The sequence below is a fragment of the Podarcis cretensis genome, assembly GCF_951804945.1.
Source record: "Podarcis cretensis genome assembly, chromosome: 7".
Taxonomy (NCBI): Eukaryota; Metazoa; Chordata; class Lepidosauria; order Squamata; family Lacertidae; genus Podarcis; species Podarcis cretensis.
Window position 1 is genome coordinate 32,500,706 of NC_137176.1, and position 24,465 is coordinate 32,525,170.

At 41.7% G+C, this 24,465-nt stretch overlaps 1 protein-coding gene and 1 long non-coding RNA gene across 3 annotated transcripts; one reads left to right on the forward strand and one right to left on the reverse strand.

The window, feature by feature from the left end:
* Nucleotides 1-129: 129 nt before the first annotated feature.
* KDM1B (lysine demethylase 1B) lies at nucleotides 130-24,159 on the forward strand. Of its 2 annotated transcripts, none has more exons than XM_079983771.1 (22): nucleotides 130-390; nucleotides 2,001-2,045; nucleotides 5,600-5,693; nucleotides 6,736-6,860; nucleotides 7,658-7,747; nucleotides 8,874-8,985; nucleotides 10,522-10,638; nucleotides 11,049-11,087; nucleotides 11,820-12,024; nucleotides 12,474-12,652; nucleotides 13,407-13,583; nucleotides 13,992-14,066; nucleotides 14,541-14,678; nucleotides 15,378-15,549; nucleotides 17,050-17,177; nucleotides 17,260-17,391; nucleotides 18,392-18,466; nucleotides 18,941-19,057; nucleotides 19,578-19,703; nucleotides 20,068-20,190; nucleotides 21,133-21,285; nucleotides 22,200-24,159. In XM_079983771.1, exons 3-22 carry the CDS (start codon nucleotides 5,604-5,606, stop codon nucleotides 22,281-22,283), a joined length of 2,457 nt encoding a protein of 818 aa, XP_079839897.1. In that variant the 5' UTR covers nucleotides 130-390; nucleotides 2,001-2,045; nucleotides 5,600-5,603; the 3' UTR covers nucleotides 22,284-24,159. The 2 variants fall into 2 exon arrangements, with proteins under 2 accessions (XP_079839897.1, XP_079839896.1); XM_079983770.1 differs by having other exon boundaries at nucleotides 130-347.
* On the reverse strand, nucleotides 6,859-10,210 carry LOC307220160. The gene is made up of 3 exons (XR_013840732.1): nucleotides 10,156-10,210; nucleotides 9,831-9,974; nucleotides 6,859-6,996 (listed from the first exon to the last, which is right to left on the reverse strand). It is a non-coding gene; the product is annotated as an uncharacterized lncRNA (long non-coding RNA).
* Nucleotides 24,160-24,465: the final 306 nt, after the last annotated feature.

Sequence of the window (24,465 nt, forward strand, 5' to 3'; positions counted from 1 at the left end):
AAGGAAACGGGAGCCTGGCTACATTGTCTCCTCCCCTCGCCCCACCCGCTACGCGCTGAGGACAGCGGAAGCTGCAGCTGCAGCAGCAGCAGCAGCAAGGGAAGGAGGTGGGGAAGGAACCGACGGGAGGAGCCGGACGCTGGTGAGCTCGGCTCGGGGGCTGGGTCTCCTTCGGCCGGGCAAGGAAGCGGACGGAGGCAGGGATTTCCTCGTCTGGGGAAAGGGGGGCGGTGCTGCTGCGTCGCTGCTCTGCTCTCCTGGCTCCGACCTGCTGCAGCAAGTGGATGGCAGCCCGGGCAACAAAAGGAGCGGCGCCGCCTCCGCTCTCTCGTCCCCCCGGGCACCGGGTCAGTCGATGCAAGGGCGATTGGTTCCCCGCTCCTCCTCCTGGTGCGGGACTTGGTCTCCCTTGCATGTGTGAGCGTGCGTTGAGGGGTAGTAGGGCGAGGAGCGCTTCCTGGGGAGGGGGGGGGGGTCGCCCAGCGTGGATCTGTAGGGAATCGGGACACGGTTTTATTTGTGGGGTGGGGATTTGCCCGTCCCACCCCACTCCACTAGCAGCAGCCAGTTTTCCGGGCTTGGGTGCACATTGGAGTAACCAAACAAGCCCGTGGGACGCGCGTCCGAGCCGATGGCAGAGTGGCTTCCCAGCGTCAGGGAGGAGGGAGGAGAGAAAGGCATGCTGAGCAAATGTACACAACGACGAGGAAACCCTACGGAGCCCTCGCTTGTTTGTAGGAAGAGGGCCAGAGGGTGTGATTTCAAGACGGGCTTGAGCCCCGGTACCTATTTGCTTTGTGGGTAATCCCACCAAGACCCCGAATTGGCATCTTGGGGTCTGTTTGTTTGTGGGAGGCGCACGAAAGATGCCCGCTGCGTAGGAAGGTGGTAGTTTGCAGCTTGTGCTAAGTCTTCCCTAACCTGGTGCCTCCAGATGTTTTAGAGCACAGCTCCAAGAAACCTTCACCATTGGCTATCGTGACTGGGGCTGATGGGAGTTGCAGCCTCTGGAGGGCACCAGGTCAGGGAAGGTTGATCTACTGCCCAGCAGTTATTACCTCCCTGTAGCACTTTAAAACCCCTGATAAGAAAAGGGGCTAATCCTAGATAGTGTAAGTAGTGTGTGCTTTTTATTTTAAATGGTATTTTAACTGCTGAAAGGTAGGTTAGTAGTTGGGGGGCGGGGGGAGGAGCTGCAAGCCTAGTCAAAAGCTACAGCTAACTTCCAACCCATGAGTTTCCAAATGCTAGGCCACACATTTTTAAATGACTTCTAGATGCCTGCACTCGTTTTATGGCTTTGGGGGAAGCTGTGGGGTGCTCTTGACGTTCATTTAGAACAGGGGTTCCGTCTCCAGCGCTTTCAAGGGCCTTCTGCTTCAGAATTTGGATGTGCAAAATTCCAAATCTTGACTGTGATGAGCCAGTTAGGATCAGATGCACTCTTTCTCTCACTTTTGTGTTACCACGATGACTGTATCCACTCTCTGCATTGTCAGCTTGGTGAATTAAATGGCACATCAGAAATGGGAAGTGCAGTACTTTCAAAATGCTAGTTACACATCAGAGGGTGGTTATTGTTATTTTTGCCCTGAATTCCACTTGTGAGCCCAGTCAAGGTTAGATCCTGTGAACTCTCCAGCCTGCAGGTATCAAAATAGTTGCGGTAGAGCTTGTGGGAAGCTGCGTGCAACAAGTCAACACACTTCTGACAAAAAGCCCCCACTTCCCACATAGATGGACTTTTGTATCAAGCTGATTGGGATACATGTGCACATTCCCCTGGCCTTCATTAGCCTTTAAGGGACCAAATACCTCATTGTGAAAAGTCCTGCTCCAGGGGGTAATTTCTCTTACACCTTCCGTACAGAGAATTCATAGGTTTTAGAAATAGACCCTTCCTGTGGAGACCATGTTGTTGTCTGAATCAGGAGGGTAGGATTCAGTAGCTAGAAAGATAACACTTTCTTACCATGTTTTCTCTTTTTCTATTATTATAGCTCTGTTTAGTTTGACATCTGAAAGCTGGGCGATTTGACTCCAAGGTGAGCAGAAACCTACTCTTCCTGTGGTGGAAGTTACCCATAGTGAACATAATTATCTTTCTAGCATAATTGCAGCCCACCTTCCTATCTGTAGCCTGTGTGGGTTATTCTGGAGCTGGTAGCCTATACAGTGGTACCTCGTACCGTCCCCCTTGCTAACGCTTTGGGTTATGCGCTCCGCTAACCCGGAAGTAGGTGCTCCTTGTTGCGAACTTTGCCCCGGGATGCGAGCAGAAGTTGTGCTCTGGTAGCAGGAGGCACCATTAGCAAAAGCACGCTTCATGTTACGAGCGGTTTCCGGTTATGAACGGACCTCCAGAACCAATTAAGTTAGTAACCAGAGGTACCACTGGAGCTTCCCCTTGCAAGCGTGTACTGTGTATTAAATCCTAAATAAATCTAAATTCGCATTCAGGTGCACTGAATTGTGTCACTTCATTCCAGCAAGAGCTTAAAATACGGTCTTGATATTAGAGAGAAAAAGTTAATAAGTATGTATTCAAGGGCATGGAAGTTTTGAAACGTTCTTAAAAGAGGCTCATATCTTGTATGTTAGTAGTGTTATATTCCAGAGGTGTGCACAGGCCCCAAGATTTGCCTTGTATTTGTGCATCCTGAAAAATCAAATGTGCTTCTGAGTTGTTCTGTGCACTCACCACTTCAGTCTGTAATTTGGGTTCTGAGCTCCTATTCACTAGAATATAACTTTGCCCCATTTTGGCCAGAGTGAAGTAAATTTTCAGGTACAGGAGCACTCCTAGAGTGGACTAAGCCTTCCAAATTGCAGACAAGTAGGCCTGAGGCTTTTTGTGCAGGAAGTAAAAGGGATTCACTTTTTTCCATAATCCATTATGGGGTGGAGAAGTGGGGTTTATCTCTTGCTCTCTCTTGAAATAATTAATTTGTGGGTAAACTTTGCATATTTTTGCCTGTATATTTTTAAAAAGTCTGTGGCTTCACACATCTTTCTTTCTTTCTTTCTTTCTTTCTTTCTTTCTTTCTTTCTTTCTTTCCGGTGATTGCTTGTGCCTGTGGAGTCCTGAAGAGTTCTGGGTGTGTGTTTTGCTGAATAGAAGCAACTTAGGAATAATATATATACATATATATAAACTGCACCAGCCAATCCTTTTTTTAAAACAAAGCAAGAAACAAAAAAGCAATTCAGAATCCATCAGTGTTCCGCTGGCAAAATTGTAGGACTGCCTCACTTTTTGCAAACTCCATGGATCTAGAGAAACACAGAGATATAGGAAAAGATAGAGCTATATGGGTGGAAAAGCAGAGTGACATGAGGCTTTTGGGGAGCCTTGATCTGGCTTGGTGTTTATTGACATTGTGCTTCAACTTGGGAGGGGAATTTATCTCATGATCTGGCCCCCACTTGGAGCCAGTGTACACCTCTATTGTTTGCCTGGTTATACATTAGACAACTCATGTCTAGTGGGAAGCCTCAGATCTCAGATGAAATGGTTATATATGTACCTTATGTAGGATTTAGTTCTTGACACACATTGGCACACACTGGGGGGAAATGTGTTTTTATTCATGTATAGGCTGAATCCTGCCTTATATGCTTGGGTTGGAGAGTTATGTGGGCTTTTCAATAGCTACTACCATGTGTCCAGATCCTTGTTTATCTCACTGGTAGGGCAAACCTCTTGGGTTAGTACATTAATAGATTAATAGTTGCAGTTGTTCTTAACTTAAAAGCAAAGCAAAACTAGTAAAACCTAAGGAGTTAAAATGTTTAACCAGAATAAGCAGAAGCAAAAAAAAAAAAAAAAAAAAAAAAGTGAAGTGGAATGGAATCTCACTGTACATTGTTGTTGTTGTTTTTAAATCTGCTGTGATATTATGATTATACTGTTTTTTTACATATGTAAATGGTTTCCCTAAATTTCAGTTTCATTTTCAATTTGAATAAATGAAAAATTGCTGCTTTACCTTCTATGCATTTCAAATGAGCCCTTCCTAGCACTTGAAACAAAAGTGCATTTTAATGGGTTTAAATGATCCACTATCCTATGAAATATACCATCAACCGTGTTCATTTTGGAATGAAGAGATGTTTGCTCTTCCTGTTATCTGAAACCACCACTAACTCCACCCTGCAAGTATTAACAGCAGTTTAGTAAAGATGAGCAATTTAGTCAAGATGGCAATTGTCAGCAGATCTTGCATGCTTTATAGTTCTGACTGGTTTGCATCCCTTCATTTTCTGTGTGTGTGTGGGCAGGGCAGCTCCCAGGCTATTGACCCTCGTAACTTCTTTCTGGGAGAGAGTTTCATATCAAATTGTTTATTCCCTCACCCATCCTCTTCTTTCTTTTCTGTTTGCTTCGCCTTACCTGCATTCATAGATATAGCACAGCCTGTATTATGTTTTATTTCTTTTGATTTGTATAAAATATTTTAATGTCGTGCTCAAAGTGATGTACGGAAGAGGGTTCTCCCCCCCCCCCCCAATATTTGATCTGTATGCTTGAAAATGTAAACAGCTTGTTCTCACTTCTCATCAGGATGGATAAGCAGCCGTGGGAAGGTGTGCTGAAACTGAGAGACAATTTGCTCACATATGTGTGCTGTTAAGGTCCCAGAGCTACTGTTTTTACTATATAGTTCATTTGAACTATCAGAAGCATAGCTGAATCATGGCCTGAATTGTGCACAGTTCTGGGAGGGGCATTTTGTCTTAAGTTTCTCACAGTACATACCTATACACATTTACACAGAAGTCAGCCTCTGTGTGTTCAGTGGGGCTTACTCTGAGGTCAGCATGCATAGGATTGCAGCCTTAAAACTGTAGGGAACCCGGGAAACACATAGGGAAGGGGGCTGGTGGAAGATGATTTTCTCACCCATCCCAGTTTTGGGGGGTTGCTCTCAGCATCCCATGCTACAGACCATTCAACAGGACCCCTCTGGGGTAGCATTCCAGTATGGGAGGCTGAGGGGATCCCTGAAAATCGCCTGGAGGCACTTTTGGTGAGTAGAGTTGAAGCTGCTTCTGTTTGGGTTTTTGGGGTCCTCCCCTTAGCCCTCTTGTATCACAGGCTGTCCTCTTCAGTAGCATCCCCTGAACCCCAGGGCTGATATTTTGGAGAACAAGAGGAATGCTCGGAAAGGAGACGGGGAGTCAATTTTCTTTGGCTCTAACCCAAGATTATTTACTTACTAAATTTATATCCTGCCCTTCCTCCCAAAAGGAGCCCAAGGAGGCAAACACACAAATGATAAAACTGTTAAAATCATCTAGAATATTAATGAGCTGTTCTCTCTTCCTCCTTTCCCTCCCTCCTTTATTTCCTCTTTTTGCCTCCTCTTCTCACTTCTACCATTTTGTGTAGATCCTCACTTTAATTTTCTTTGTCCAAGATCTCGAAAGAGAGCTGGTTCAAACAGTGAAGCCACTAGTTTGCATGGGTGATGCTGGAAGGTTTAACCAAAGGGAAGCTTAAAGCTTGTTTATTTCTCCACCCCTCTTTGTGTGGGGAGACTCTCTGAACTCTAGTGTTGGAATACTGCCTAACGTCCTCCTGGTTTTTATCCTGCAGCGCCATGTCCAGTGGGAGGGTCCGAACAAAGAAAAAAACACCTCCTGTTGACCATTCTCCCGATAATCTTCCTCTGAGAAGTTCAGGGAGACAGGTACCTTTCATCCATTTCATTCACAGGGTTGCAAGCAGGGTTGTGTATTATCTACTTAGGAAATGAAGAGTATTGCAGTCCTATGCATATTAGTCTGCAGTGTCCTGTTGATTTCACAGCCAGGCAGTGGTCTTACTTACAAGTTGATGTGCATGACATTTCAGCCTGTTGAGTTTTTCCAAGCAAAATCGGTGCTCATCTTTGGCGTAATGTAACGGGCTGTTGTTTTGGACTCTTCCTTGTTTTGGACTGTTCCCTGTTCTCTGTGTGAAGCTAGTTATGACACTTCCTTGGTTTTTTTCTGCATTTCCATGTGAATGCAAGTTGCATGCAATATTGCTATCTTTTTGACAGATTTCCCCCCATCCCCGGGTCTAGATTTATTTTGTACTGGAATACCTTTCTATCAGGGACGCAGGTGGCGCTGTGGGTTAAAGCCTCAGCGCCTAGGACTTGCCGATCGAAAGGTCGGCGGTTTGAATCCCTGCGGCGGGGTGCGCTCCCGCTGCTCGGTCCCAGCGCCTGCCAACCTAGCAGTTCGAAAGCACCTCCGGGTGCAAGTAGATAAATAGGGACCGCTTACCAGCGGGAAGGTAAACGGCGTTTCCGTGTGCGGCTCTGGCTCGCCAGAGCAGCGATGTCACGCTGGCCACGTGACCCGGAAGTGTCTCCGGACAGCACTGGCCCCTGGCCTCTTAAGTGAGATGGGCGCACAACCCCAGAGTCTGTCAAGACTGGCCCGTACGGGCAGGGGTACCTTTACCTTTACTTACCTTTCTATCACAGATTGGAAATCCATGCCTCTCCAGAAGCTCAAGTTTCCATCAGTCCCAGCCAGCATGGCCTGTCGCTCAGAATTATGGGAGTTGTAGTTCAGCAACATCTGGAGGGCCAAAGGTGCCCCATCCTTGTTCTGTAGGAAAACACAATCAGTGTAACTGTCCTCCATCACTATTGCAAGAGAAAGCCTCACCAATAAAGACTGCTGAATATATCATAAGTCTGTTGTGACCTTTTCATTCACACAGTTGTGTTCTTTTAGGTGAGGAGGAAAGCTGCAGAGGCAGCCGAGGATGATGAAGATGCCTCAGAGAAGAAGTACAGAAAATGTGAAAAGGCAGGCTGTACAGCAACATGCCCCGTTTGCTTTGCCAGTGCTGCTGAAAGGTTTGGGCTCCTCTGTCTTCCCCCTTCACAGTCCCAAGGTTTCAGAAAGTGATCTTCAGCTTGATAGATTTCATTTCTGGTTTGTCTGAGTGAATTCTTAGGACTATTATTAATGGAGGGAAGTGGATGTATGCTCCTAGGGGAAGGTACAATAAAAGCAGCTTAAAAAGTAGTTAGAAGCCAACCAAACAAAAAAATCCCAGATACTGTATATATTTTAAAGCACACATAAAAGATATAAAAGAGGCGGAGACCCATTCATCCTGCTGGGAAGTCTTCTTGGAACATTTTCCAACAAAATATAAACCTACATTTTTCTTCAGGATTATATTTTTAAACAAGTAGATGGTGCTTCATAGCATACCTGAAGGAGTGTCTCCACCCCCATCATTCAGCCCAGCCACTGAGGTCCAGCTCCGAGGGCCTTCTGGTACTTCCCTCACTGTAAGGTGAGGTCACAGGGAACCAGGCAGAGGGCCTTCTTGGTGGTGGCGGCGCCTGCCCTGTGGAATGCCCTCTCATCAGATGTCAAGGAAATCAAGGAAGCAACTATCTGACTTTTAGTAGACATCTGAAGGCAGCCCTGTTTAGGGAAGTTTTTAATGTTTGATGTTTTATTCTGTTTTTACTATGTTGGGAGCCGCCTTATTATTATTATTATTATTATTATTATTATTATTATTATTATTATTATCATTATAGACTGCTAACGTGTGGCAGTCTAAAGTATTTTCAAATTGCAGGACAAAGCGTATCCTTTCGATAAATGTAGTCTTTTCTGATTTCTTCTGTTTTAGGTGTGCTAAAAATGGCTACACATCAAGATGGTATCACCTCTCCTGTGGGGAACATTTCTGTAATGAATGTTTTGATCATTACTACCGAAGGTATTCTTTCTCTTTTTTGAAGTAATTGCTTTTTTTAAGGGGTGGGGGACAGGATGCAACCGAAAGTGTGCTAATTCAATGGCAAAGCATTTTAATCTTGATCTGGTTAAAGAAATAAGATATGGAAGGTAATATACATAATTGCTGTGCTTTGCTACCCATTTTGACTTAATTTTGAAATGAGGCTGAAAACAACAGTGATGCTTTTATAATGGCCATAAATTGTAGGGGTTTGAATTTATCAAGAAATGTCAACAATGTCTGGGGGATTGATATTCACACAATAACCTAACAGCTTCCTTTTCGAAGCAACTCTGGGCAAAGGCAATGAACGCTTTAAAAGGCGGGGATGGGGGAGTGTATTCTTTTAAAAGGATATACAGTCGTGGCTTGGTTTTCAAATAGCTTAGTTCTTGAATGTTTTGGGTCCTGAACGCTGCAACCCCAGAAGTGACTGTTCTGGTTTGCGAATTATTTTTGGAAGCCGAACATTCAACAGGGCTTCTGTGGCTTCCGATTGGCTGCAGGATCTTCCTGCAGCCAATGAGAAGCCGCACCTCGGTTTCTGAACATTTAGGAAGTTGAACAGACTTCCGGAACGGATTCCGTTTGACTTCCAAGGTACGACTGTATTGGCTGTTTGTAGGAAGTTGGACCAGCTAAGTATCTACACTCTCAGGATGACTTTAATAGGCCTTTCTGTCTGTTGTGAACTGCTGAACATTTTGACAAAATGCTCTCAGCTAGAAAATACGCAAAGCAACATCAGTAGACTGGGCAAATAGGCTGTCTGTTAAAGCCAGGGTGCAAAGGGAGACCAAGTTTTGATGGAGGGAGGGAAGTTATTCCAACAGTGAAGCCATTGTATAGATTTGGGTATCCATAATAAGGACACCTAATTTATCAGATTAAACAAAATAAAAATCATGCACAATATTGCCTTGAAGTTGAGCTTTGCAACTTCTGTGCTTGCTTAGGAAACCAAATACTGTGGCCAGGATCATGTTGTCTTAATACCTATTTCTTTCTCTAGGCATTCCATGTTTGGGATGAACTGTCTATTAAAGTATACCAAACCAGCAGATTCCTTCCCTCTACTTAACATTTCCTTTGTCCCTCCTTTTAGTCATAAAGATGGCTACGAAAAATACACTGCCTGGAAAAGGATTTGGACCAGTAATGGAAAAAGTGAACCCAGCCCTAAAGCTTTTATGGCTGATCAACAACTCCCTTACTGGGTGAGGGCTTTATTTAAGATGACATAAAACTGTGAAAGTAGTGCATGTTCATTTTTTATTTCCCTTCACAGTAAGTGTGTTTGAAGGAAGTGTTAAGCAATGGATTTGATTATTGTTATTATTGTTTCAACCTTAGGGTTGAAAGTGAAAATAATATGAAGGAAGCATACAATATTTGGCGGCAGGCCACATGTCTTGTGTATGCAGAATGTACAGTGGTACCTCGGGTTACATACGCTTCAGGTTACAGACACTTCAGGTTACAGACTCCGCTAACCTCAAAATAGTACCTCAGGTTAAGAACTTTGCTTCAGGATGAGAACAGAAATCATGCGGTGGCAGCGGGAGGCCCCATTAGCTAAAGTGGTGCTTCAGGTTAAGAACAGTTTCAGCTTAAGAACAGACCTCCGGAACAAATTAAGTACTTAACCTGAGGTACCACTGTACCAGGTTCAAACCCTGGCATCTCCAGGTGAGGCTGAGAAAATCATCTGTCTGAAATTCTGGAAAGTTGCTACCAGGAGACGACACTGAGCTAGCACATGAAAGAAACAAACCATACCTGGTTTAGCATTATGCCTAAACCAGGGATTTTCACTTATTTCACTCCAAACAGACCACAGAGATAAGCAAAGGTTTCTTCTGGCTTACTGATTGTGATATGTTTGGAGCAAAGTGACCTCTAGTCTGGATGTAACTTTAAACCAGAGATTGTGGGTCATTTCTCCCCAATACTGGTAGGATAGACTGAAGCAGTCATGATCAGCTATAGATGAAGAAGTATAGGTTATATACTGTTTATTAGAAAAGAAGGGGTTTTTGATTGGTTGTGGAGCTTACAGAACCTCAAAATGATTATCCTTCTTTCCTGAGATGGGAGTGGATCATGGGGTTCCAAGAGCAGTTAGGATTTCAGTTAGGACAGTTGGAAGCTGCAGGCTGAAGAGAAAGAGAGAATCAGAAAGGTGAGGGAAGGAATACAGTACTTGCTTAATACAGTGGTGCCTCGCAAGACGAAAAGAATCCGTTCCACGATTCTCTTCGTCTAGCGCTATTTCGTCTTGCGAAGCAAGCCCATAGGGAAATTCGTTTTGCGAAGCGCCTCCAAAACGGAAAACCCTTTTGTCTAGCGGGTTTTCCGTCTTGCGAGGCATTCGTCTTGCGGGGCACCACTGTAACCTATATGACTGTAAGATCTGTGCCTTGCAGTTTAGGGAGGAAAGGCAACGTTTTGTCTACAGGCTGATCATCCCAACAGTTAGCTTTTCACTTCCCGCTGGATGAGCTGCCATGTAGTCTGCACCCTTTTGGGGGAATTGATTGGTTGAACAGCCCCTGATTTACCTCTCTTGAGAAAGGAAGGGTAGGTCAGCTCAAAATGCACACTCATACGAAGTTGATGAGGGAAATGTAGGCACAGCTTGCATGTCTGCTGCTTAAGGAAGTCTTCCTGAAATTTTGAGAGACCTGTCTTTAATCTTATTAGTGTGCCTTTGTTTCTGGATGTACTGAGCAACTTTGTCGTTTTATCTCTAGGTTCAGTGTACAAAGCCAGAGTGTGGGAAATGGCGGCAGCTGACAAAGGAAATCCAGCTTACCTCGCAAATAGCCAAAACATACCGCTGTGGCATGAAACTGAACAATTCCACCAAGGTACCTTCAACCCTCAAATGTACTGAAAATGCAGGTTGGTTTGGTTGTTTCTAGAGGCTGATGGGAGCCTCAGGCTTAAAACAATTGTGCAATGTTTGTTTGGAGACACCCTTGTACTGCTGCAGTACACACAAGGATTTACATGCATTTAAAACTCTGTGAGGATGGCACCAGAAAACTGGCAGGTGGGTGGAAAAGCTTGACACTTTCTTCCCTGGCCACTTTTCCACCCCTTCCCAAAGCTGCCTTTCTCTTGGGGTTTTTTAAAACATACCATTGAGTGGAATTTGTAGTTTGGCCCTAAGTGTCATGGCTTTTATTAACAGAAGTCATGCCATTTCTTCAGTGTTCCTCTTACATGCAAGTCAGAGGAGCTATTCTGTTGTCTGAAAGTGTTGTATTTGTTTCAGATGGAAGGCCCAGACCATTGCTCCATGCCTGAGGATCTGGTAAGCAATGTTTTAGGAAAGTCCTGCATGTGGTATCAGAATGAATTGTAACTGTGAGAAACACAGAGGTGCAGGCTTAGTAGTAAATACTGTTTGGCCAACATTCTGACTTTGGAACTGGAGACTTTAAGAAAGAGCCTAGCTGTTGCTTAAGGAAAAGGCCAAAGACATCTCAAGCTATTCAGCTTATTAGTAGGGTGTTTGTGTGACTAGAATTATTGTACTGTGTTTAAACTGTGAGGAGCACCTGTATGTTATTTCTTTTTTAAAAAGGGCAAAACAGAAAAGCTCTACCTTGATAGTTGCCCTTGCAAAATCTCAACTCTCAGACCTACTGCTGTTTTGTTAGATTGTTAGCAGCTTTGAGACTCCTTAGGGTAGTGATAAAGCAGGATATCAAATCCAAACTCCTCTTCTTCTACTGCTGTTTTGTTAGTGCAAATCACCTCAAAGCGATGGATGGTTGAGAGCCACATCACCTAGTCCCAAGTAGAGTAAGCTACATTGCTATGGGAAAGGCATTTTCTGACCAATTAGAGTAAGCTACATTCTGACCAATTAGAGTAAGCTACATTGCTATGGGAAAGGCATTTTCATGTAGAAGCTTCCCTACACTCCTGGCAGAGCACTCAGAAATGGCCTGTGTCTTTTAAGTGTCATTGGGACTGAGAGATAATATGATAACAAAAGCTTTAATTCTTCTTCCTGACTCTTTCCTCCACTCCTTCGTAGAGAGTTGCTGAAGTTTCAGATCACTGGTGGTATTCAATGCTCATCCTTCCACCTTTGCTGAAGGACAGTGTGGCTGCTCCTTTGCTGTCTGCATACTACCCAGACTGTGTGGGCATGAGCCCCTCTTGTACCAGTACTCACCGGTTGGTTGGTGAATCCAATGCAATAAAAATGGAGCACTTAAAGACTCCACCTACTATAGCTGGTAAGCTCTGAGTACTTTTCTGCCTTCTTCTAGTAGCTATTGAGAGTATTTTTTCTATATTAACGTGAATTAGAATGTCTTGTCTTCTCAAGAATGAGACTGACCATCAACCATGTATACTTTGTAATATTTGTGTCGTTTATATTTGTGAGCATGCAGCATAAGCATATTCTTCCTGTAAGCAACACTTTGGTGCATATGCTCAAGGTCCACTAAGGAGTTTTGGGCAGAGAGGAGATCTGTAAGCACCGTAAGTAATTGTAAGCAGAAACCACGGTTCTTATGAGCCCTTCCTTACCCAGTATTATCCTAGTATATGTTGCAGGCACCTGTAATAGAGTTCACATTTGTTTACATGCCCTAGAGCTTTGTGCCTTTTTATTAAGCTACCGTGACGGCTCACGGAGATGCTACGTGCAGCTCATTCCGTGTTGTATGTTGCCTTCCAGGGATGAACAAGTACTTCCAGCCTTTCTACCAGCCCAACGAATGTGGTAAAGCACTGTGTGTGAGACCAGATGTAATGGAACTAGATGAACTCTATGAGTTTCCAGAATATTCACGAGACCCCACCATGTATCTAGCTCTGAGAAACCTCATTTTGGCTCTGTGGTACACAAACTGCAAAGTAAGCATGGCTGAATATTCGCCCCCAAAAGATTATCATCTCACTTTAAAAATATATTGACCTAAACTTCCCTTGTCCTGGTTTCCTTCTCCCTCTTGCTCCATAGACAAGACCTTCTCAGTCATTATGGTTTTTGCTTTTCAGTGGGGGAGGACCCCCACAACCCATCCCATTTCAATTGGGATTTTTTAGAGCAGGGATGGAGAACCTGTGGCTCTCCAGATGTTGGGCATCTGTCTGTCCAAGCCAGTATGGCCAATGGTCAGTGATGATGGGAGTGGTAGTCCAGCAACATCTGGTGGGCCACAGGTTCCTTATCCCTGCTCTAGAAATCCTGCTGCAGTGGGAGGGTGGAACTCTGCTCATGGTAAGACAAAAGGTTGCAGTGACTAACCAGGCCGTGCCTTTGGAGCAGATGAAATAAAACATCACAAGAAACCCTCCATCTGCTGAGGAAAACAAGGCTTCATGGTGAGGCCTGTGTTCCTTTCGTCCCTCCTGAAGTACGCCTTCACAATGCGATCCAGATTCCCAGGTGTGCAGATGGGGCTTTTCCATACAAAGCTGCCCTGCTTCATGCTTTTCAGTACACAGGTACATGACTGGAAGTTTACTTGGATGGTTGTCACTTTGTTGATCTGGGAGATGTAAATTAGCTGTTGAGCTTCACCATCTGAAGGACAGTTTGCTATCTTGTTCCAGCAGCAGTCAAATTCTTGCCTCTCCTCCTTTCCCCCAATCCTTCAATGCACAGGAAGCCCTAACCCCTCAGAAATGTACGCATCACATCATTGTTCGAGGCCTTGTGCGCATTCGCTGTGTGCGGGAGACGGAGCGAATACTTCATTTTATGACCAGGAAAGGTCTGATTAACACAGGAGTCTTGTCAGTTAATCCCGACCAACCTCTTCTGCCCAAAGACTACCATAATGTAAGTATTTTAAAATACAGAGTACTAATAAACTGGTTCTAGGAGATTCTGATGGGACAAGGAGGGTGAAGGGAGAAAGGACTCCTTTTAAGGGTAAAAAGTGAAAGAGGGGTTGGCCTTCTAGACCTCTTCTTCAGGGGCTCATGGCTTCTCAAGAACTGACAACATCGGCATAGACAAAATTGTCTGCTGTCGTTCAGCTCAGGCTAGGATGCTTTCTCTTCACTGTCCTCATTTTTGGTTGATATTGTAGCACTTGCTCAGCTTCTCCTAATGAAACCCTTCAGCAGGAACAGAATTTTATCTGAACAATGTTTCAAATTGTTCTGAGACTTGCTTAGAAAAAACAGTCTTGCTAGTCTCAAAAGAATGCTAGCATCACTAGTTTACTTTTCTTCTTCATTTAAGAAATCTGTCATTGTGGTTGGGGCTGGTCCTGCTGGATTAGCAGCTGCAAGACAGCTTCAGAACTTTGGAATTAAGGTGAGACTTTTTCAAATAAAGTATAGCACTTCAACATTTCTGTCTCCTCCTCTTCTGGCATATCTACACTTTGCTGCTGCTACCTGAGTAAGGAAAAGAAAGGGCCTGTTCTCAGAGTCCAGATGTCCTGGGAAAGTGCCTTAATTTGTTTCAAGGCTGAGCTTGAAATAATTATGAGGCTAGGGTTTGTTGCATGATTTGTTGCAGCTTATACAGTATTTGGGCATAGAGAATGGTAGGCATAGCTTGTCTGCTCATAGTATCCACCTTTTAAGGAGGAACTTAATGTCTTCACTTGGTAGACAGATTTTCTGCCTCTGAGGTTTAGGATTCACCAATTAAAAACTTGGTGAACTCCTAGCATAATGTTCTATTATTGATTGACCACCTTGGCATTATTTGGTTAACTGTGGAAAGATTTTTGTTTCATAGCAGTGTGTTCCTTACCACCACTGCTTCTTTTGTATGTTGCAGGTTCTTGTGCTAGAAGCGAAGGACAGAATTGGGGGCCGCGTGTGGGACGATAAGACTTTCAAAGGGATCACTGTGGGAAAAGGGCCACAGATAGTGAATGGCTGTGTCAACAATCCAGTAGCACTAATGTGTGAGCAAGTGGGTTTGCATTTTTATTCATGAAAACATTGCCCTTCTGAAGCTTAATATACACTGATCCTTGTAAACTTTCTTATTAGAGAGGTTTTTCAGGCAGCTCAGAATCCACATCCCACTCAAGCTACAGGTGTATTGGGTCACTTTGTTTTACTGTTCTTCAGCTTTGTTTTACTGTGCGTGAAAGAGATACATTAAAGGTCTAATTGTAGGGTTGTAAAGAGGAATGAGGTAATGAAAGGTGGTTACCGTCTTTAGGAGCAGGAAGTTCTACAAATAACATTTGAAAACTTTGCTAAGTGTTTCAATCAGGCTTTCTGTTCATACATTTTTCTTCTTCTCTCACATGATACTTTGCTTGAAATAATACGTGTTACCTCACATATTTAGGGAAGCTAGCAATTTGCTGTAAAGAACAGAATAATAGTCTTTGCAAGCGCTAGTCCACTTACTACTTAGAATGGTATTCTTCAGAGTTGATGCTTACTATAATAAATGAAATAATTCTGATTCCTGTAATATAAAACCCTCACTGAAGATGTTTAGCTTTTATTGGTTGGTTGGTGCTGACATCAGTGAAAATTGCGGTCCTTTGGGAGGGATAGAAATTTAACAAATAAACAATAAAAATTAAGGTTTGCATCCCATGACAGTAACTGATTATCTACTTCCCCCACGTTCAAAATCCATGTCTTTTTAAAGCTGGGCATTAAAATGCATAAAATTGGAGAGAAGTGTGATCTGATCCAGGAAGGTGGAAGAATAACTGACCCTACTATAGACAAGCGCATGGACTTCCATTTCAATTCTATCCTTGATGTTGTAGCAGACTGGAGAAAAGACAAAAATCAGCATCAGGATATTCCTCTTGGAGGTAAGTAGAAACAATGAAGAGCCACACGACACATAGTGCAATGGGGATAAAGGAGCACCTGTAGAAGTCGTCTCAGATAGTTGTGCCAGCTCAGCTTTCAGTTCTTGTATTTTGTTGCATTTGAATGACCTTTGACAGAAGATTGTGGGCTGCTCAGAGCAATTTCATTAGGCCCAGGGGGCAAACAGGATTTCCTGGGCCTAGTACCCTGTATGTCGCTATTGGCAATGACTGTTCTTCTGTTACTAATATGAACAGTTATTTTTAATACATGGAAATGATTTAATAAGCATTTATTTAACAGGTTTTTAACCTGCCTTTCTGAGTTCCTGCCCTCACAAGGCATTTTGCAGCAATTGCAAATAGTTCAAATACCATAATTATATAACAGATAATTATGCAGTAAGTTTAGAACATTTATGTAACGTTAACAGACAGCAGCAGCAACTCAAATGGGGGAAATAGCTTTACGTCCTTTATGAACAATATCTCCCTGAAGAACAATAGCCAAGTGACAGCAGTAGATGTAGTGACATCATAAAGTGAATAAATTACTTGGAATACATTTTCCTCAGTCCCTGTTTTATTAATATGCAAACTAATTGACATTTTTAAAATTCCTACAACCAACCAACTTGGATTTCTTTAACCAAGTGACAGTCCCAGAAGAGATTATCCCAAATTGCACACAATTAGCAACATGCAGGAATTATTTCTGACTATAGAATCTGGGAGAGTTGTAAAGAGTGTGCTGAGTCCTGAAAATAAAGTGTCTTGCTGTGGCCTAGCAGTGGTGAAGTTAATAGGCTGGTTTGCAGTCACTTTAAACCATAGTTGTGAATGAATGTGCAATGTGCTGGTGCGCAGAATGAAAATCATTGCTGCTTAGCATTATTCCTGCTGCTGCTGCTGCATTGCTGGCAGCTAATTTGACCAAGCATTTTGTCCAGATACTCATGGTTTCTCTCTCTCTAAACAAACAATGAACTGTAACCAAGGTTTGTCCTCTACTTACCATTTAAGTTTTGTTGAGGAGGAAACAAACCATGAGCCTAGGTTCAGATGCTAATGTTAAGCCAAACCATGGCTTAGCTTCCAGCAGTTCAGCAGAAACAGGGGAGGAATGAAGCAGTCATGTTTTTGCTCCATGCCCCCATCACCCTTTAAATCACAGTGATGTGCAAACCAGGCCCGTGTATGAGTATGTTTGCTGGTAGCCCACATGTTTGTGAGAAAAGTGCTGCCCGACAATTAAGGAAGGACAAGGACTTTAAAGTGCTATCAGTTTCAGTGGAAAATACGTTAAGCATGCATTCAACTCTATTTTGAAATAGTTGTCACTTAAAAGTGTGGAACTTCATGCCCATAATATTTATATTTTGACGGGAGCAGCGGGAACTATTCTGGTAGAGCTTCATTTTAAAATTTAACAAGAACACTTAAAAGTAGGTAAGGAAAAAATGATTATTTATTGATAACGATTGGATATATTATTTGCAGATAAAATCCAGGAGATCTATAAAGTTTTTATTCAGGAATCTGGTATTCAGTTCAGTGATCTCGAGGAAAAAGTCCTTCAGTTCCATGTCAGTAACCTTGAATACGCCTGTGGCAGCAACCTCCATGAGGTGAGCATGGGATGGACTTGTGCGACACTCAGGTGTTGAGTGTTCAAACTGTTCAGTGAAAAGATTTCTGTTCTCCTTACAGGTTTCTGCACGCTCCTGGGATCACAATGAATTTTTTGCTCAGTTTGCTGGAGATCACACGCTCTTAAACTCGGGATACTCAACAATAATTGAAAAAATGGCTGAAGGCCTGGACATTCGGTTAAAAGTTCCAGTAAGTAACAAAAAATGGACAAGAAGCCAGTTTGCTTTGATGTACCTTGGAGTAGTTCATCTTCCTAGTGTTTGGCTTGGTTCTCTTTGTCTTGGAACATACAGATGGTACTTAACCGCTTGAATTTTCCAAAGTTATTTCCAGTGGTGTCTCATTTATTAATCTGCTTTGGAACATATGAATGTTTCTTCTTATTGCTTATGCCTTCACTCTAGAACATTTTCCACATTCAGCATACTCAGTGTGTATTACAATATATCTATTGGATTTTTTATCTCAGGTAGTCAGAGAGAGATTTGCCAAAGATGACTCTATGAACTAGGTAGGATTTAGAATGCAGGAGCAAATCTTTAGAATCCATAATGCATAAAAAGCAATGGAGTGAGTCTCAGCAATGGGGTGCTCAGATTCCCACCAGTACATAAAAATCTCTAGTGGAACATTGCTTGCATCATGCTCCTGATTGAGCCTTCACATAATGCATTTACTCATGAGCAGTTAGCTTAACACTCCTTCCCCCATGTCTTTCATTGGGAACTCTTCTGCTATGAAGCTTACTCTAATGTCTTAGTGTTATGGATGATATTCAACATTGTGCCCTTCCTGTTCTTCCACATGCACCTCCATCTCCTCATCTGCTCCAAAGGGTCCATCTTCAGAGCTGATTTGAGGAAAACGCAGGGGCTATAGGTGGAAGGAGAGGCAGTCCTTTTGTATAAGCAGAAGTCTGTTCCACTTGTAGATGAGGCACCACCATAGACAAATACAGTGGCACCTCGGGTTAAGAACTTAATTCGTTGTGAAGGTCTGTTCTTAACCTGAGGTACCACTTTAGCTGATGGGGCCTCCCCCTGCCATGCAATTTCTCTTCTCATCCTGAAGCAAAGTTCTTAACCTTAGGTACTATTTCTGGGTTAGCAGAATCTGTAACCTGAAGCGTCTGTAACCCGAGCTACCGCTGTATATCTTTCACAACTCTGAATCCCCTTCTTCTTGTCAGGTTCGCAGTATAGACTATACGGGGGAAGAAGTCCAAGTGACTGCAACCAATGGAACTCTCTGGAAAGCACAAAAGGTGACGTGTCTCATCTTTCTCAACTTCTGCTATATATTTTCAAACATCACAGGAAACATCTTGTTCAAAGTGTTGTGTACAACTGGCTTTTTAAAGACTTTATGCCTCATGTTAAGGGGTAACTTTCGCTGCAGCAGCTAAACAAGGGATGCAAGTGAAGTGAGTTTCTCAACTTATCAAGCAGGACAGAGCTATTTGTTGTGTTTCAGATGCCATATCACCAGCATACCTGCTTCCCGCATCCTTACAGCTGTAATGTGAATTCTTGACACATCTTTACATTTGTGCTAAGGAGCCGGTTGTGGGCTGAGTGCTGGGCAGGCGGTGAAAAGTGTGGGACAAAGTATCAAGTTGTCTTAAAAGCATGAAACTGAGGTTTTTAGTACCTACCTGGTGCCAAACCTTCCCAACCTGCCTGTGTTATGTTGAGCTACTTCAACTGTAGTATAATTAGGACTACTTTTCTCCCACCAGGTTTTAGTTGCTGTACCTCTGACTATTCTTCAAAAAGGCGCCATTCTGTTTAACCCAGCCTTGTCAGAGAGAAAAATGAAAGCTATCAATAGTTTGGGAGCTGGAGTCATTGAGAAGGTAAGAGTGCAACTTTTATATGATGATGTGAAGAGCAGTATGAATGGCATTTGGTTTGTACCCTATCAGATTTGCTTTCCATAATCGGATCTGCTCAGAAATAACGAGATGACAAAGCATGGGTACATAGCAGTCCTTCATAAATTGAAATAAATAATCTTCAGGGTTTGTGATGGGTAACCAAAGTCTGCCTGTCCACCAGCTCTTGCAAAACAGATTAAAATTATGCCCCATTAAAACTGAAAATTTCCTCCATTTTGCCAATTTGAATCTCCATCACCCATCACCCAACTCCTCATAGAAAGAAATGCAACTTAATTTTGTTTCCTGTGATTTGCACAGACCATCTTTATCAGAGTCTACCTACTATTAGTTTACAACAATCAGTAATAGTCCAATCCTATTTATGTGCAATTGCAGTTATATCCTACTAGGTTCACTGAGGCCTACTTCCAAGTAAGCGTGCATAGAATTTCAGCCCAAATCAACAATGAGGTCATTCTTGTCTTTTTTCCTCTAGATTGCACTACAGTTTCCATATAGATTCTGGGACAGCAAGATTCAAGGAGCTGATTACTTTGGCCATGTTCCACCTAGTTCCAGCAAACGTGGACTCTTCAGTGTTTTCTATGACATGGATCCACAGGTACACATTACCTGAAGACTTAACACTGACCCTAATTGTTCTTCAAATAAGGAAACATGATGAGCTTTAAAATCACTTCTCTTCCCCTACCACCCTAGGAATTCGCCACCATTTCATAGTGTGATTAGTTTAAGATATATTTCTGGCAACTTTATCGTTTTTTTTTTTTTAAATTGCTCATTACAAGACAGAAGCTTTGAAAAGTGATGTGATACACTCAGTCAAGGAGAAACCTAAAAGGTGCCAGGAATCTTTCTTGTTCTATGGGTTGGCTAACATTAGTTTCAGAGAGGCTGTTAGAGAGTCATTTAGCAGAACTACAGTAGATAAAATGTAAGTGTCCATGTTTGTGTCTTGTTCTCAGCGTAAATGCAGTGTTCTAATGTCTGTTGTTACGGGTGATGCTGTGGCAACTATGAAGAACTTAGATGACAAGCAAGTGCTGCAACAATGCATGATTGTGCTCCGTGAGCTGTTTAAGGAACAGGTAGGTCTTGTTTTTTATTGACTAAGCACAGATGAGACACCAGTTTCAAGTCTTTCACACTTAACTGAATTTATTAATAGTTGTAAATGGCTCTGATATTTGCATTATATGGATATATTTATTAACTAATATAATGTATAATAATTATAGTATATAACAGATAGCAACAAAAAGAGATTAATGATGCGACTAAGCGTATTATCAAACTAAGTCATAGGAGTAAAGCAACTGAAAAAGACTTTGTAAATGACTGTACTTGGTATACGGCTAACATTGGATATTGCTCTAAATGTCATAAATCTGGATTTATGTATTCTAAATAAGAAATAAATATTAAATAGGATGAAAGAAATGAAACAGCAGCTTGCCAAATTATTCCTATTTTTAATAGTTTGCCTGGGAACCATGTTTGTTGTGGCTTCCATATATGAAAACATTCTGCATCAGACCACTGGTGCATATAGAAGCAGTTTTAGAATAGAATCACAGATTTGGAAGGGACCCTGAGGGTCATCTACTCCAACCCCCTGCAATTTAGGAATCTTTTGCCCAACATGAGGCTCAAACATGTGCCTGAGTTTAAGATTCTAATGAACTGAGGTTTCAGATAGTTTTTCCCAGTCTCTGGAGAAGCCAGGAATTGAACTTAGGACCTGTTGCATGCAAACTCATGACACAGGACTCTACACAAGGATCTACAACACTGACTACTTAAAAAAGGAGAGACAACTGTCCTAACATGTTTCACTTGGTTAGGCCCCCTAACCAACACTTTAATTCTCTAGCTGTTTATAATGGGACTGTCCATTGACTTTAACAGAACTTCAGAGCATGTGACTAGTCACTTAGAGCATCTGTGTGTGTTGACCTGGTGAATATATGTGTTCACAGGTGGGTTGTATGTATTTCATAAGTAATTCTTTGTCTATTGTTGTAATCCAGGAAGTGCCAGACCCAGTCAAGTACTTCGTTACACGATGGAACAAAGATCCTTGGATCCAAATGGCGTATAGTTTTGTGAAGACAGGGGGCAGCGGTGAAGCTTATGACATCCTAGCAGAAGACATACAAGGAAAAATGTTTTTTGCTGGAGAGGTGAGATCTTGATTATGTACACTAAAAAAATTGAATTCAAATTCTTCTAAAATAAGATACAAGCTAGAATAGGATGGAATGTATTCAGGGGTATGTTCAACTTAGGTTCTATTCAGAATAGACCCACTGAAATTACGTAATAAGCCTAAATTAACCATGCTTACTTCAATGGATCTACACTGAGTAGGACTAGCACTGGCTACAATCCAGTCTCTGAGGAAGCATTGCAGAAAACCAGTGAAATCCAGTTGCTAGTGTGCTGATCGGACTTCAGATCCTTTAGGAATATAAACAGCTGTTAGACTGGTTGTTCAGTCATTTGAGTGGCAGCAACTCTTCAGAAAAAAAAACCTATGTAGGGGATTATACCTAGGACTAATATTACACACACACACAAAGCGCCATTTCAATCTCACTTCAGGCCTTGCTTGTGGGGTTGAAACTGGTTTTGTTGTGCTGCTGAAGACATTCACCATGATATTCCTGTTGATTCTCCTGGAACTCTGAGGCACAGGATACTACATACAGTGGTAGTATGTGACTGGGCAAAATAATAATCTCTGCTATGAAAATTCCTCAACATGGAATAAAACACCCATTGTGGCTCGTGATTTATTTTTACGATATAGATACGTAGACTATTTCATATATATCATTGGTAGAATAGATATTGACACTTCCTGTGTGGGTTTATACCAGGCTTCCTCAACCTCGGCCCTCCAGATGTTTTTGGCCTACAACTCCCATGATCCCTAGCTAGCAGGACCAGTAATCAGGGATGATGGGAATTGTAGTCTCAAAACATCTGGTGGGCTAAGGGTGAGGAAGCCTGGTTTATACATATTATGTGTCTGATGAGTGTAGTTCTATGTTCATATAAGAATTCCTCACATTATGTTTCTCTTTTTAAATAGGCCACAAACAGACATTTCCCACAGACAGTTACTGGAGCTTACTTGAGCGGTGTTCGAGAAGCAAGCAAAATAGCAGCATCTTGAATACTACACTACTGTTTACAGATTTTCTTGTAACAACTTCCTCAAATTCAAAATTCAAGTTTCAGGGTTACTATTATTGCTCAAGTGGTGCTTAATTCTTTGGTACCTAAAGAGACAATCCTTTTTTCTTCCACTTTTTTCATCTTTTCCATGATGTTGATGTTTTATCAGCACAGCATGCTAAAGGAACTGTTATTTAAAAACACTACCAGCAGATATTCAAGCTCATTAACCTCTGAACTTCATTTTTGTGACCTATTTGAGATAGATGATTTATATTGTCAAAGGGTGAAATGTGTCAAAGGGTAAACATGTGCTGCAAGGACTGTTAAATAACCCACGTTTTCAGATAGTGGGTCAACAAGATGGCAGGTGACTCCAATCAAGTTTTGAAAAATGTATTCTTTTTAAACTAAATTGTTGGAAGTGTACACAATCATTGGGCTTGCTGGTGTTGTTTTTTTTTTAATGAAAGTATATAAAACCAACCCTAACCATTACTTACCCAGAGGAAATGTCACAAAAGCATCTCTTAATGTGTATACTAGGATGAGGGCTTAGTATTTGCTGATCATGTAGATGGACCAGAAAAAAATGTTTGTTTTGTGGCCATTTCCTTTTTGTGTGCAGTGAAATTTCTAACTCATAGCAGCTGTGTAGGTGCAGTCATTTATATAATTGTGAAAGCATGTTGAAGTTCACGTAGTTGAGCAAGCCGTTCAACTTTCTTGCTTAAAAATGAGGTCAAATGATTACTTTTTATGAAGGCTTAAAATTATGTAGCCTCATTTTAATGGGAGAGATTTAAGTAGACTCTGAAATCAGTGAGACTTGAAAATACTTAATGAGGCTGGGTTGTACCCATAGTTGTGAAAAATTACCTAGAAGAAAAAGATGATTTAACTAAATAATTCACTTTTAAGTAGTTGAAGATGCTAATGTATACACATAGTTCATTCATCAGCTAACTTTTGCTTTTCATTATGAAAAAATAATAGTGGGAATTTCAATATGGAAGCATGGGCAGTTTTACTTTCTAAAGAAAGCCTCAGAAAATGTATGATTACTACCCCTGTGTGTTTTGCTATAATGATAAGATATGGCCCTGAATATCTTACTTTGTAACATCATATTGAGAAAGATTTGAAAGTTATGCTGTTAGGAAATCATCAAGCTTTTCTTATAGTTGAACTGCTATTATTTCACTAAGTTGCTTAATAGGAAGTATAACTCTCTGAGAGCTTATAGTAAGAAATGTAAAGTATGAAAATGGAATGCTGATTTCCCCCCATCATTTACTCTTCTTTTCAAAAACTGAAAACATGTGAATACCTAGCTAAAATAAGCCAATTGGCCCATATCTAAAACTAATTTTGTTGGTGCATCTAGCTATTGTCTGAAGTGCAATTTTTATTTAAAAATGGAAACTTGTGCTTGGGAATAGTTGAAGGCGTGAGTTTGAGCAGAGATAGTAGTCATGACTGTAAGGATTTTGTAGTAATCAGCATTAAGACAAGATGAAGAGTCATACTGTAAATGTGAAACCATTTACTGTATAAAGTACCTGTAAATTATTACATTACAGAAGTGTTTAAACAGCAGGACCTGTTGTCCATAAAAAGAAAAAGCTTAGTTAAGATATGGAAACTACTTTTTTTACATTTATTTAAAAATGTCAGAGTTGGTGGGTTCACTTTGAACAATTGATCCCAAAGAATTAAAAAATAATCATGTGAAGCTTATTTTTTAAGCATGGTCATTTCCTATTGTGTATATACAACTTATGCCTTGTACATCTAGGGGGAAAAATCTCCTTGCTGTGGAGCATGATGTTCAAAGTGACTTATTGGTAATGTAATAAACTGGAAAATGCTAAGTCAGTTGTGTTGCTAATTTCTAATCAAATAGTAAAGGCAAACTGTACCCATGTACTTAAAATGCATTTTATATGGATTTATAACTCATCCCCTCCTGGAAAATGCAGAGGATGTCAGTCTCAAAACAATTACTTCAGTTATTAACTAGGATGACAAATGTCTACTCCACTGCTCCTTTCTGACGATCCTTTCAAAGTAATAGTATTCTGCTAGAGGGAACAGACTTTATGGCCAACCACATTTCCTGGAACAGGCGAAGATTCCATGTCAGATGGCAGCAATACTCCTCAGCAAAGTTCATTTCC

Bases quoted from the DNA above. Each gene is read 5' to 3' on its own strand.
- KDM1B (XM_079983771.1), top strand. From the start codon at position 5,604: ATGTCCAGTGGGAGGGTCCGAACAAAGAAAAAAACACCTCCTGTTGAC. The intron at 14,679-15,377 runs GTGGGTTTGCAT...GTCTTTTTAAAG, and splicing joins TAGCACTAATGTGTGAGCAA to CTGGGCATTAAAATGCATAA. The intron at 21,286-22,199 runs GTGAGATCTTGA...CTTTTTAAATAG, and splicing joins AAATGTTTTTTGCTGGAGAG to GCCACAAACAGACATTTCCC.